Genomic DNA, 15,297 nt, shown 5'->3' with positions numbered 1-15,297 from the left:
TCAACTTTTCTACTCCCTTTGGCCAACCTTGGTATCACTAGTACTGCTCTCATCCTACCTTTCTGATCAATCCTATATATTTTCCTTCAACAATGCATCCACTCCACTACTGATCCCTCTCCAGCTAGCTTATTGCAGCGTTCATTTCTTGGACCACTCCCTTGCTTCCTCTTAAGGCCCTCTGTCTGACCTAATTTCCTTTATTAGCTTCAATGCCCATTTAAGGTGACATCCAGATCCCTTTCTCATTCCTTCCTTTACACCCAGTCCTCCTAATCTCTTCATGCCTCACTGATGTTGCCCAACAGATGTCAATTGTTTTTCCAATGAACCCATCCAAAACTTAAGTACTCTTCTTCCCTGCACCATTTTCTATAACTTTCATTCTATTATATCACTATCTCACCCACAACTTGCAGACTTGAAGTCATCTTTGATGTCTCAATATGTTACGAAAAACATAAAGCCACTGTCAGTGCAGTCTGTCATTCGACCTATTTTATATTCAGAAAATACACTTGCTATTTACCTTTTCCTCTGCAAAACTCCTTGTTCACTTCCTCATTTTCACCAATTTGGCTTATTGTAAGCCCTTTCTCCTTGGCCTTCCACAAGACTCCATTACTCCACTTCAGCAAATCAAAAATGCTGCTGCCCACATAATTTTTAATATGCCCCATCCATTCTTCAAAAGCTCAACTGGCTACTGCCAACATGTCGGCGATCTCTCTTCAAATGCTTTACCCTTATGTTCAAGTCCCTCCATTATGGCCATTGAAGTGATCCTAAAAAACCTCCAGTTATTTAAATGTGCTTAGGGATTTGGGATAGTGCGCAAGTAACTTCTTTCTTTGTTTTTTATCCCTCCATAACCTTGCTCATCCCCACCTCACCTCACTCATCTCCTGCTACACTACAAACCATCCTCTTACCACCACGTCTCTTACCCAGCCCCCACAACCATGCACACCATCACAATTCCGCTCACTTTTCGTCTTGGCTCCCTACTACTCGAACAAGCTACCTTCCCACATCCAATCTTCCACCTCTCTATCATCTTTCAACAAATTTCTTATACACCTCTTCCCCTTAACCTCCTTACCCAATCCCTCTCAACCCAACATATCTAACCAAATCATCCTCCATTATTCCCTAATCTCCTGCAGTGTGACCACCACCCAGACTTCTTCCTGTAGCCCATAGAAACTCAAATTGATTCAAATTGGGTTATAACTTGGTCACTTCTCCAATAAATGTTCCTTAATGACAGCTTGCCTTCTCTGCAGGTCCACTTGACCAAGATTCCACCCAGACGTCTTGCTTCTTATCAAGCAGTTTGTCACTATTCTATACTGTGCTTATTTTATACTAATTGTCTTCTATTTTCTCCACATTCAAAGCATAGTGATTGCAAATCACCTAATTATTTATCCCGTTTGTATTATCAGACATATTATGGTAATTTTACATAAATTGTAAAGCTCTCTGGATAAGAGTGCTAAATAAGAACTGTAAAATAAATACCCACAGCTCTGAGAATGGTCACAAGTTAATTAAACGCAGCTAATGTCCATGATTCCCAGCACAATGCAATAAAATAAGCCTAACTCATCTCCCTAAGATCCTTACCTAATGTTTACTCCTGTAAAACCGAAGTTAACCAAGAATCAAGATACATCTTTCAATAAAAGCTATAGCTAAACTCATTTCAGATTGAATAGATTGCAGGATAGGGGACCTGTGAAATGTAATTGGACAGATAAGCAACTCCATATACGGGTTCAATACTGTGAACCACTCACGAGATGACACTAAATAGCTAATAAATTCTACTTAAAAGAGAACGGTCATTAGCCAGTAGTGAGGTATATAGCAGTTAGATATAAAACAGGTTTCAAGAGGAAGGGTGGCGACACAGTACAGAACACTTATTGTTATCCCTTGAACTTGATAGACCACAGTGTTTAGTGTCATCATTTGACAATAATCTGTGTGTGAAATGTACAGGATTAACCAGAACAAATCTGCATTTTCAATGCTGAGGTGCTTATTATAATCTCAGATAAGGATAAACTATAAAATTTCCATTGTTATAGCAACGTTTGCAAGGTCAATAAGTAATGAAGTACAGTAATATGAGCTATCTGCATATTACAGCAAGTAATTAAATATTAACGGAAATGTAAAAAACAATAGGGAATGTACCTAAAATGAGTTTCTCTAAGTGTTTTATTTATGCTTTTGGACTAAATAAATGTGTAAAAACGGTTTAATAAAAAATGAACATAGGTCACACTAGATTTCCTTTACATTTTATCAAACTTTTTTAAAAGTGAAACAGGAAGGTTAGTAAGTCACATGGTGTAAATGCAATACAAAAAAAAAAAAAATGTACCCTTGGATGTGTGCATTTTACCGGACAGGGATTCAAAGTCACAGTTTGTCGTAATGCTGCCTAAGCTTTAATTTTCCTAATCTCAAATTGAAATGACAGATTTCAAAAACCTAATGATGTAGACACTAATCACAGAAACGTATAGGATCGTGGACGTCCAGCAATCTTGCAGACACAAAACCATTACAGAACAATAATGGTCAGCAATTGAATTAGCCAATTTCTAATTTTGGTTTAAAAAAGCTGTATAGTGGAAAAAAAAATAATCTCAAAGTCAGCTATAATTTCCTTTGAATTTCCAACTGTCCATACTTAAGTGAACAAGACACTCTGCACTCTCACTGCCACATGGGGATACAATGACCACAGTGCCACCAATAAATAGAATTTCAGTATCCGATGAAAGCTCTCGCACAGGCCTTTAAAACAGCTGACGTCTTAATGCTCCTCTCATTTATAAGAAAGGCAAGATAGCAAGTGCAAGACATTTTATAGCAATACTGAAAAACATTTATAAATTGGATGGAGGGACAGATGGAGAGTGATCATGCAGTCATGATAGCAAATAATCTACACTCAAACTGTAAAATGTATTCGTATTATTTATATTTTCTGCAGTGTTACTCAATGGGTTCACAAAACATACATGCAAGTCCAACGTACAAGTCTGATGTTTAACACAGACAGCATAAGATGGACACTGTTTCGCACAGCGTGCAATATGAGTGAAAAGATGTGTTTCCATATAATTTGGGCACTGTTTGATTTACACAGGTTTGGAGTTTGAAAATGGTTTATTCCCTTAAAGGACCACTATAGGCACCCAGGTACATCTAGAAACTGCTATGTTTACTTTAGGGTTAATCCAGCCTCTAGTCGCTGTCTCATTGACAGCCGCTAGAGGCGCTTCCGCACTTCTCACTGATTTTCACAGTGAGAAGACGCCAGGGTCCATAGGAAAGCATTGAGAATGCTTTTCTATGGACTGGCTGAATGGGCGCGAGGCTCTAGTGGCGCATGCGCATTCAGACGATGTCTGAAGGAGGAGAGTCACCAGCGCCGAGGGAGCCCAGAGCTGGAGAAAGGTAAGTGATTTAACCCCTTCCTCCAGCCCGGTGGGAAAACGAGTTTGGCACTATAGTGGTCATTTAAGGGGACCTCCTAACACCATAACAACTTTATTGATTAAGTAGTTATGGTGTCCGGAGTGTTCATTTAATAAAATTAAGCTTAATGCAAATTGTTGAGATATATATATATATATATATATATATATTTAAACTTCCCCAATATCCCCTCAATAAGTACATTTTCAGACCATCAATTATTCTGACGAGTCTCTCAAGCATCTATGATGTAATGCTCTTGTAACCTACATAGAGTAAATTAGCACCAGTCAATTCACGTTCCACCCTTTGATCACACCAGTAAGATAATCTCCATAGAACAAAACCTAAACGCCTTATCTTTTGCAAAACAAAGAATGAATTGAGTTGGAATGGCAGCTTTACTTCCCCAAACCTCTATCAAAAAGAAACACTTATTTACCAAAACACATGGGTGCAAACACAATTTGTTTGGAAATCTTCTATTGTTCACATAATGTATGGTATGTGTTTGTTAAAGTAGGGTTGGATTTGTTAAGACTGTCAGATTGTGTATGGATTCAAAGTGTGTGAAGAATTAGGCATCTGTAAATGCAAATTATGGTGTAAATTTGAAGCATGTCAGTGCGTGTGTGAATTTAAGGGTGTATGTGTATGGACCGTCAGAGCATGTGCGAATTTAAGGGTGTATGGAGCGTCGGAGCATGTGCGAATTTAAGGGTGTATGGAGCGGCAGAGCATGTGCAAATTTAAGGGTGTATGGAGCGTCAGAGCATGTGTGAATTTAAGGGTGTATGGAGCGGCAGAGCATTTGTTAATTTAAGGGTGTATGGAGCGGCAGAGCATGTGTTAATTTAAGGGTGTATGGAGCGGCAGAGCATGTGTGAATTTAAGGGTGTATGGAGCGGCAGAGCATGTGTGAATTTAAGGGTGTATGGAGCGGCAGAGCATGTGTGAATTTAAGGGTGTATGGAGCGGCAGAGCATGTGTGAATTTAAGGGTGTAAGCATATGGAGCGTCAAAGCATGTGTGAATTTAAGGGTGTATGTGTATGGAGCGTCAGTGCATGTGTGAATTTAAAGGTGTATGTGTATGGAGTGTCAGGGCATGTACAAATGTACAAGGAGTGTGTGAAGAAACAATTGCATTTTTGAAGAGGGTAAGTTAGTATATGTGATAGTGTGTTTGTAGTAGTGTCTGTAAAAGGAGTGGCACTGAGTGTATTAATGCAGGGTTGTATTTTTAATGTCTGTATATCCACGCAAGGTAATGTGACTGCATTAAATATAGATATGGAGTGGGGATCTGCATCGTGTGCATGTATGTGAGGTTATATGTAAATATATGTGGGGTTATGTATCTACGGAGAGATTGTATCTCTAGTAATGTGTGCAGATATGATTTAAATCCTTTGTTTGCCTGTTATGCAAAGAGCTAGCACACACCTCCCCTGCGTGTCCCATACGGAAGGTCAAGCTTGTTGGTTCCAAGATCCAATGACTGTTTCCGAAAGTTTTCACACAGAAAAGGCTCAATTTCAGACATGCTGCAGAGACAGAAGAAAAAAAAATATTAAAGAGGTCTCTAAACAACCTTAAAAAAAAATAACTGCTGCTGAATTGTTGACAGTATACAATGTTTTGACAGGATTGCCAAATGAATGACCAGTAAAGACTCTTAATTCTTACATTTAATCTTATTTACATGCAGTGACTATTGTGAGTGTGTGGATGTTGGAGAGAACCATTGTCTATGATGTATAAGTGCTTGGTTTAAACAAGCAAGTTTAGCTACAAGTATCCAAGACACAGAAATTTAGTTAAAGCAGCTATGCAAAGTGTCGCATGGTGTGCCACCATCTTCATCCACAATTAATCGCTTCACTGCTGTACGGTTGCCCATAAAATTTATTTGATGTATTTCTGTTAAAATTAGATTAGTATCCTAGATGACAGTAAACATAAAAAAAAAAAAAAAAAACCTCCATCTCCTCAGATGAAAAAAACAAAAAAAAAAACAACTGTATAATTCTTTGCTAAATTACTGTGTCTCTTGCATCAGCTATATCTGCTGACATTTGAAATACGGTGTCTAAGTGCCAGAAACATATAGGACAGAGACTGGCAATAGCTGTAAACGGGCTGTAAACATGAAGTAACATTTGCACTGTGTGTATATATATGTACACATACACACACACACACACACACATTTATACATACACGCATATATACACATATACTTTCATTTGTTTTTTTGCCAATTAGGTCATACTTTTACATTATGATTACTTTTCTGTGTTGTGCAAGGCCTTGCAGGGAATAGCTAACTCTATGGGTTAAATCCATGCTGTTAGATTAAGTATATTTTATGTAGTACACTGGTATATGTATAAAGTTAGTGTTTACACAGCATTCAGTGAGGGACTCCTTATTTACTGCTGTATGTGGGGATATGTGCGACTCGCTTTTACAGTAAGTTTAACTTGTATTCCATAAAACTCAGCTGCTGTTACTCTCTTCACATGATCCTTTGCAGTACAAGATACTGGTTGGACTTTGAGGCAGTGGAGACCGACGAAAACGGAGGGGATGGAGTCTAGACAGTCAAGACACTGAACTATACTGGTACCTCCTTGGACGGGGCAAATTAGCTGGTAATATTCCAAAGACTGAAGCTCATTTGTTGGTGTGCTTGGCTACATTTGTTTCACTTCATGTTTACTATTTAGTAACAGAACTCACTGTTGTTGTGGTTACTGTGTTTCCGTGAGCTTTATTTATCACGCTGTGTGGTGCAACCTTGCATGTTTAGATTCTCTTACTGAGGTTTTTAGTGTATCTTATTTCAGTCTCTCCGTCCTGATGAAAAAAAAATTAAATGGAAAAACTACAGGGTCGATAAATAAAAGTTACCTTTCATTTTTATAACAAAGTCCTAGAGTGCTATCCATTTATTTTTGTTTTTTCAATTTTCACAACTGCTGGCTCTGTTGGAGACACATACACACTTCGTATTTTATGTTTCTATTTTAGGAGGTTGTAGGTGGTTTGGGGGTTGTTTGTTGTTAATTTTTGTACCTCGACATTGTTTAACTGCTTTGCAGCAGTACATTTAATAGACAATACAGAGATATGTTAGCAAAATACAGAACTGAGTAAAATACAATGATAACCATACATTAACAAAGAACCCAATACAATAAGGAGATAGCAATACATGGAGCTGAGAATAATACAGAGATAGCCGTACAATACACAGAGATGGGCACAACACAAAGATACCCTGGGAAGAGACCACTGAGATACCTATACAACAGGCAGAGCAAAATATAGAGACAACACCCTGTTTCTGTCTGAAAGGGGTAAAGGTGGATGGAGAGGCTTAGCTGAGAAGGGCTACCCACAGTCTTTGTTGTAAAAGAAGACACCTAGATTACAGCAAAATGTATGTACCCACACCCATTGTCAAGCTGCCAACCTAAACAAGGGTTCAGAAAACTACGGCATGTGTACTCAAGGCTGCCAGAGCCAAACAAGCTCTGCCCTATCAGGAGCGCCAGTGGGACTTGATTTGCACTAGCAGATATCTGAATACAGGTGGTGAGGGATAGTCCTCAATGTCTGCATGGTAGCATTTAGAGAAAGTAATCTCAGATCACTTTCCCCAACACTTGTGAATGGCAAACCACACTGGAGTAGAGCAGACCGTAGCAGCTATTGCAGTTCCTGCCCCTCACCTGTATCTGGCTAGCCTGGTCCCCACTGGACTCCAGGGAAGCCACTCACACTGCAGGATATACACAGAGCTGCAGAATAATATATGTGTGTGTGTGTATATATATATATATATATATATATATATATATTTATATATATATATATATATATATATCACAAATAGGCCACACACAAACATACAGATACTATACCACAAGCAGCCCTACACATATACATTCCACCAAACACACAATGTGACATAGCATCCAGACACACAATTACACAAGGAGTCCCCATACACAGTCCACATTTATAGGGATCCTACACAATATCACAGGTTACACATGAACAGATACAATAAAACAGCCCACATACACACAAATACAACATTACAAAGAAACTGCAATACCCATCAATAACACAAGCAGAAAGCAGCAATATAACTCACTTAAATTTAAAAAAAAACAAAAAAAAAAACATACTGGCAAGCCAAGGGACTTCAAGATCTTGTTCAATGGTAGGCAATCTTTGGCACTTCAGATGTTGTGGACTACATTTCCCATAATGCTTGGAAAGCATCAGAAGTCATGTAGTCTATAACACCTGCAGTGCCAAGGTTGCCTCCCCCTGCCATACACTATGTAGGATACATATTAGAATATAATTCATACAAAATTTTACGTTCTCTTTCATTCAATAAACAGCGATTTCAAGTTTCACAGAGTGTAATAGTTTTATTTAAAAACACCTCACCTGGGCAAAAACTTCCACGTAATGTGCTGTACACAGACTCAAAAGAATCCAAGTTTAACATGGAATGAGGCAAAAATGTGATTCTTTGTTAAACTAATTTGCATTTTCCCACCCAGCATCCTTTGCGGTAGTAACATCACTGCATATTTGTGATTTCTGTGGGAAAAGCAAGCCTTATGGCTTGACTGGTGCGCAGATATTTGTTTAACATTGTATTGACTATCCACTGACTTCAGGTGGAAGGTGTTTTCAACCACAATTTTTCCCCACTATATATAAATATATATCAATATAAATGCCATTCTGAGTGGGGAGTTGCACTTTTCAAATGTGATTAAGACTTACATTTTTTTCTTTGAATACCATGCTAAAATCTGCTGATACAACTCCCATACCAATTTCAATGATATATGCATGGCATTTTAAGTTGTTAGTGGTGAAGAGTGGGTCGAGAGAGAGTAAATGGTCAGACCTACTTGGTTTGGTATTGTTCCCAGATACTTATCAAGTTTCATACAGTGGGAGATTAAACTGCTTGAAAAGTTAAATGCTGGACAAGTTACAAATAACTCTGCAACTTGGACTCACATAACGTTGATATAAACGTATTGCTGCTATGTTTTGTTTTTAAACATACACTCAAACCACAACCTTAGAAGCTTTATTTCCCACTGCTGGCACCGTTGATAATAGATTAAGTCTTCTCCTAGTTTTTCTTATTCTTCTGTCATCAATCATTAATCCCCTCAAAATCATTTTTTTTATGCAGAGCGAAGTCACCTAAACAGCTACTTGAGAACTATAGTGTCATTAATACATGTTTGTATTCCATTAAACTTATCGGCTAATAAATAACACTTTAAGTCAACATTAACATATGTCCCATATGTCTCCACCCCCCCCCCCACTTAGTCTTATGGAAAATGCCTAATTTGACAAAACTTATTAAGGGCTGCCACCATCAAGTTTCGTCACTTTGTCACAGCCACTGGTAGCAGTTCACCGCCAGATAATATCTATGGAGACTCCCACATATGTTAGTGTTACACTCTTACGCATGCGCAAGCTCCTGCTGTAATATGTACTAGAACTGAAGCATAAACATGACAGCATACGCAAGGGACAGCATCAGTTAAGTATAACTCCCCACTTTAGCATCCCCCAGCCACTGTACTCCAACTGGCGACATCTCCAAAATATACAAATACCACACGGTGACAGCGCCGCTTTAATAAAATTATTTTTTTAACACAGTAATACCTCAGCAGGCATTAGAATAGTTATATTGAGCTATTGGGGGGCAAAATTCTAAGAATGAATTTAATAATATTCCATTTGTTTCCATGGAGATTATTCTACTAAAATAATCATCCCCCAGATTCTCACTTTATAAATAGCTCCCACGGTGCTCTTGCAGGAGGTGGACGATATAAGAACAAAAAAAGAAGCGATTTGCCCATTACTATGTAACAGCACTACTAAGTACAAGACCAGCAACTGTTAAGAGACATCAGCAAATCTAGATACACAGAAACTGCGAGATTAGGCCCACACAGAATGACAACCAGCACAAGTTAGATTTCCTGATGTGCACCATGTAATACACATCAATAGAAAAGAATATACGTTGCCTTCAGAAATTAATGTATACCTCCCAATATTAGAAAGTATAAATATGTGGCTGGGGATGGACCAGACTGACACCATTCGTGTCACTGTTAAATAAATGGAGGGACTCTCTGAAAGCAACTTTGCAATACTGTCCCACTAAAACACTCAGACATGATTATTACATTTTAGTTAATTGTATTATATTGAAGATACAACATACCAGCAGAGTATGACACGTGAATGTACAAATCTATTAAAACAAAACAAAAAAAACACACAATTCTAAAACTTTGGACTGTAGAAATAATGCAATTCTAAAGCATTTATAGATCAGCAAAACTAAATGCAAACATACAACAATTGTATTTAAACACCTTAACTGTTTCTTCTGAAAATGCTAACCACACAAAATGATTTTCCGTTTACGATTTCATAAAACACACAGGAACTGGATTTCATAAGGGGTTATACAAGCCCACGAAGGAAGAAACCTTTACTTGTTGAGAACTGTGTTGATGCAGGATAACAAAACACATTTGGAGCCAGATGTCGGTTTTCAAACTAGAGTCATAAGATAAAAGAGCACAAGGAGTCAGCAAGAAGTGCAGATATGACAGGATGCCCCAAGTACTGTATCTCTTCACCACACAATCTAATCTTGACATTTTGACCAACTCCAAACTAAATATTGCTGATCTGTGTATAGTACATAGCTCTTAAAGGTACGGTTCAATGTACAACAAGAGCTTATTATATAGCTGGCATTACAAGCTTCTCACTGTGTGAAGTACTTTCAGTAAGAGATCAAGGATAGGCTGGGGTCTTCTAGGCAATTTCTAATTGAAAGGACATCATAAGATATGTAAACTTGTTTGAGCAGGGCATTCTTAACATTTTGTCTCCATTAATTTTCTGTACGAGAATTACTCAATAAATATGCCCATTAAATTAATGTAAAGCACTGTGGAATATGTTGGTGCTATATAAAGGACGATGACACTGGTCTAAATAAAACCCTTGAGAGATTCTGCCTTGATTTGGTTAATGTGTTTTTTGCTTTGTTTTTTTTTTTTGCCAAAGTTTATTTTTATATTGTGTTTTATAGGGCATGAATCTATAAAATGCTCAAAACAAATTATTTTAAAAAAAATAAAGGGGCGGGGCCGCAATGTCGAGCTAAAAGGAAGCCATCTCGTGCAGCTCCGGTCCTGAGCCCAAATAAACATTGATTTGCCGCTCACAGATCGAACATCTGCCCCTCAAATTAATGTACTCTAATAGGGGAATAAGCAAGCATTACAGGGAGACTAGTTGGTGGCTGAAGACCCGACAAATTTGAGGATTCTGAAGCCTTGGGCCTACTTGATGGCATGAGCCTGCAGCCTACTGCTGAAGCTGGAGACACTCTGCTCGTGCTCCGTGAATCATCACGATATGAAGGTGCCTGTCTCTCTCAACTTGCGATGGCGTCCAGAGAGACCACGCTGCGGCCCAGCTCCCCCCACAGGAGCTGAGGGGGGGTCATCACGGTCACTTGTTTTCCAGTTTTAAATTACATGTCTCAACTTACAAGTTAATAGTACTTTGCCTTCATTTGCAGTACTTTGGTTACAACTTCGGCCCTACGTGCCACCCAGCCATGGCATAAGAGGCAGTGCTACGACTGCAGAAGCTCCATCCTTGCCTTGCCGGGAAACAGATGAGAAGACTCAACATTATTACCATGGGGAAGGCCCACGCATCGCTCAGGTGCCTAGGAGGGACTGCTGACAGGCTATGGCAATATGTGGGCCAGGATGTCTCAGGTCGGATATCCTCTAACTCTGGGTGATTCGGGGGCCTGGAGGATGGTGCAGGATGTGCAGAGGCCGTGCAGTTGGTGGACTCTACGGGAGGGGGGTCTCATAGACTGGGTGGACCCTCGAGTGCCCATATTATCTAGGAGCTCATGGTGGGGGCTCTACCAGGTATCCGTGACAGTGGAGAGGTCGGCAGCCCCGGGGGCCAGCTGGAATTGTATCGGGGATGGTCCCACAGAGGCTTCACACTACTCTTATCTTTCCTGGGAACAGGGGTATGGGGGAAGGCACGAGGTACATAACGGGCCGGTGCAAGGATTTTTGGGTACATAGGCGAAGATGAATTTTTCCGCCCCCCCCCCCTCTAAAATTAACATCTTCACCTATGTGACTCCTAACCAGCCCCTCCCTCTTCCCCGTCCCTTAGTGTTCCTCTCCCCTCCCCCCTCTTTTCCCTGTCCCTTGGTTTTTCTCTCCCCTCCCCTCTCTGTCCCTTGGTGCACCCCCCAACCTCTTAGCGGTCACACTCCCCTTCCTGGTGTGCCTCCTACCTGTCTTGTAGTGTTGCGGAGCAGACCCTCTACAGGAGCTTCAGTTTTCTGTACCTGGCTGGACTGACAGGAAGTGCTCTCTCAGTGAGCACCTCCTCTCAGTCTGGCCGGGTACAGGAAACAGAAGCTCCTGTACTGCGCTCCGCTCCGCCACGCTACACTCAGTGGTGTATACACACTAACAGCCACACACACTCAATGATAAACACACAGACGTCACTGACAGACACAGACTCACTGATCTGACACACACTCATTCATTCATTGACAGACACACACTCAATCACAAACATACTCTCACTGATTTGACAGACACTCACAAACACACACACACACACACAGACACAAACATTCATACATACAATCATTCACAGACACACACTCACATACACACACTCACAGACAAACACTCACATACACACACTCACAGACACATACACACACACTCACAGACACATACACACACACTCACAGACACACACACACTCACAGACACATACACACACACTCACAGACACATACACACACACTCACAGACACATACACACACACTCACAGACACATACACACACACTCACAGACACATACACACACACTCACAGACACATACACACACACTCACAGACACTCACAGACACATACACACACACTCACAGACACATACACACACACTCACAGACACATACACACACACTCACAGACACATACACACACACTCACAGACACATACACACACACTCACAGACACATATACACACACTCACAGACACATACACACACACTCACAGACACATACACACACACAGACACACACACACACTCACAGACACACACACACTCACAGACACACACACACACACTCACAGACACACACACACACACTCACAGACACACACACACACTCACAGACACACACACACACTCACAGACACACACTCACAGACAAACACACACAGACAAACACATACACAGACAAACACATACACAGACACACACATTTAGACAAACACACACTCACACATACACTTTCAGACACAAACACAAACTCACATATATACACTTTTAGACACACACTCACAGACAAACACATACACATACACACACACATTTAGACAAACACACACTCACACATACACTTTCAGACACAGACACACACACACACACACACTTTCAGACACACACACACAACACACACAAACATTTTCATAACCTGGCCGTACGTACTTGGACCAAGGTGCCTGGAGTCCATAAGAGGATTTGGCTTAGGATCTTCACGTTGGCCCCTATCCCACAAACCCCTCCGCCTTTCCTTTTCATCTGCTTTTCATTTTATCCTTCCCGATTCCTTACAGGAGATATACACGCTACAGTCCTGACACAGTCTAAGCTGTAGTTCTACACCTTCAGCAGCGGCGTTGGGTCATACAGCCTATGTAATATTACCGCTTCTGTCACATGATCAATTGCCAGCAACCACTTGTGCACAGGTGTCAACTAACATGCGAGCTACCCATGCACTCTACCCTTTAACTCGCCTATTTAAGCTTAGTGCTTACAACTGCCCATCTGCTTAGACATTGGATAATCTAGTATATTGATTTAGTTTTTAGTAATTTACTTTTTTCTGGTTCGTTTACACATAACAATATTGAGGCACCGTTACTCAAGTTTGGTAACTACATCCATGCATTTGCGACCAACCTCAAAGCATTGCCATACTGCAATATTATTGTATGCCACAGTATACTGCAATATGTTCGCATTTCTAACTGCAAATTTAAGCAAATTGATGTGATCTTCGTATTTTACTTTTATTGGTCCGATTGCGCATAACAAACCTCAGGCAATGTTATTTTTAAGTTCTATATCTACACCCATGCATTCACGACCAACCTCAATGCATTGTTATACAGGAATATTATTGTATACTATTACATAATGTAATATGTTCACGTTTTTAACTGAAAATGTATGCAAATTGATGTGAAAAAAGTACTTCTTGAATAAATATATATATTTTTTAAATATTACAATAAAAAAACAAAAAACAATTAATTAATTAACATGGCATACTAATAAAAAGTCACCAGAGTTGAACTTAATTGTTCCTGCTGGCTTAACTGAATAAGAAAATAAATGTTTATAGGCCAGGCCCACTACAATGTACCCAGGCATTGTTTCACATGAGTGCACATTATTCAAAATGTTTTTTGTTACAGCGGATCATAAAGAGGAAAAAAAAAAAAAAAATCACCAGACATTTTTTTAGGGATAAACTGTCCTCCTTTTATGTCTCTCGGGTGAGAATTTGAAATTAAAGAGGAGTTACTGCCTTTGCCACCTTGTAGTATAAAAATCAATAAAAGCCAACCTTTTCTCTCAGGAATTGTACCGGAGTATTGGAGGAAGGCAGATATGGTTCCTATATTCAAAAATCTTTGCATGTTAATTTTAGACCAGTGAGCTTAACTTCTGTGGCTGGGAAAGTATTTAAAGGTTTATTAAGGAATGATATTCAGAAATTCATTGGGAAGAACATTGTTATTATCAAAAATCAGCATGGTTTTATGAAAATTCCCCGAACATAGACCAGCTCTCTGATGTGGTGAATTCCTTAAATAACCGCGCTAGAGAGCTGGTCGTAAATGTGAGTAGTCAAACAGGTAAGTCGTAAAATGAGGACTACCTGTACGTAGAAGTAAAGATCAGGGTTTTGCAGAGGATGTGATCTACTTAGATTTTGCCAAGGCGTTTCATACGCTTCCAACAATAGATAGTGTTCAAACAAAAAAAATTTGGTCTAGATGAAAATCCTTGTTTTTGCGTAGAACATTGGCTTTTAAGACAGTACAGATAGTGGTGATTTTTTTTTTTTAATTTTAATTTTAAGAAATGTATTCACACAAAGGAAAAAGGAGGGGATACAGAAAAAAAGAAAAGTATGAGGGCGGGAAGGGGAGAGGATAAGGGTACAGTGGTATTGTTCTAAATATATATCTGAGAGTTTTCTCCTCTCAAAGTCCCTTAGGGTTTCCCGATCTCCATGTGTTCCACTCCATCCAAGCCACTACAACCTGTTTGATGTGTGGAGAGTTGGCATAATTTAAGGGTTTGTATGTATACTGTTTATCGATTTCCAATAATAAAGTGGAAAGAGAAGGGGTCATTTGTGATTTCCACGCTCTAGCTATTAAGCGTTGAGCTGTCAAGAGAATATGCATTATTAATTTTCGCTTCGAGCTCGGTAGAGTAGATCCAATAAAAAAAAAAAAAATGTTTGGTTGAAGCGGGAGAGATATATTCGTAATTTCTACAATTCATTTGTGGATCGAAGTCCACAATGATATTATGCGTTCACACATT

The 15,297-nt window shown here is 39.5% G+C and overlaps 1 protein-coding gene across 3 annotated transcripts in view; it reads right to left on the bottom strand.

Annotated features, from left to right (window-relative positions):
• The window catches only part of ST3GAL6 (ST3 beta-galactoside alpha-2,3-sialyltransferase 6), a 124,281-nt gene that overhangs the window by 33,906 nt on the left and 75,078 nt on the right, over nucleotides 1–15,297 (bottom strand). For all 3 annotated transcript variants that reach the window (XM_063448858.1, XM_063448840.1, XM_063448851.1), the window contains one exon: nucleotides 4,947–5,047. In XM_063448858.1, the coding sequence (XP_063304928.1) occupies nucleotides 4,947–5,047 (101 nt within the window). The remainder of the gene's footprint in view (nucleotides 1–4,946; nucleotides 5,048–15,297) is intronic.

The sequence above is a fragment of the Pelobates fuscus genome, chromosome 1 (genome assembly GCF_036172605.1).
Source record: "Pelobates fuscus isolate aPelFus1 chromosome 1, aPelFus1.pri, whole genome shotgun sequence".
NCBI lineage: Eukaryota > Metazoa > Chordata > Amphibia > Anura > Pelobatidae > Pelobates > Pelobates fuscus.
Note: the sequence above shows the minus strand (reverse complement) of the source record. Positions and strands in the feature narration are given on the sequence as shown.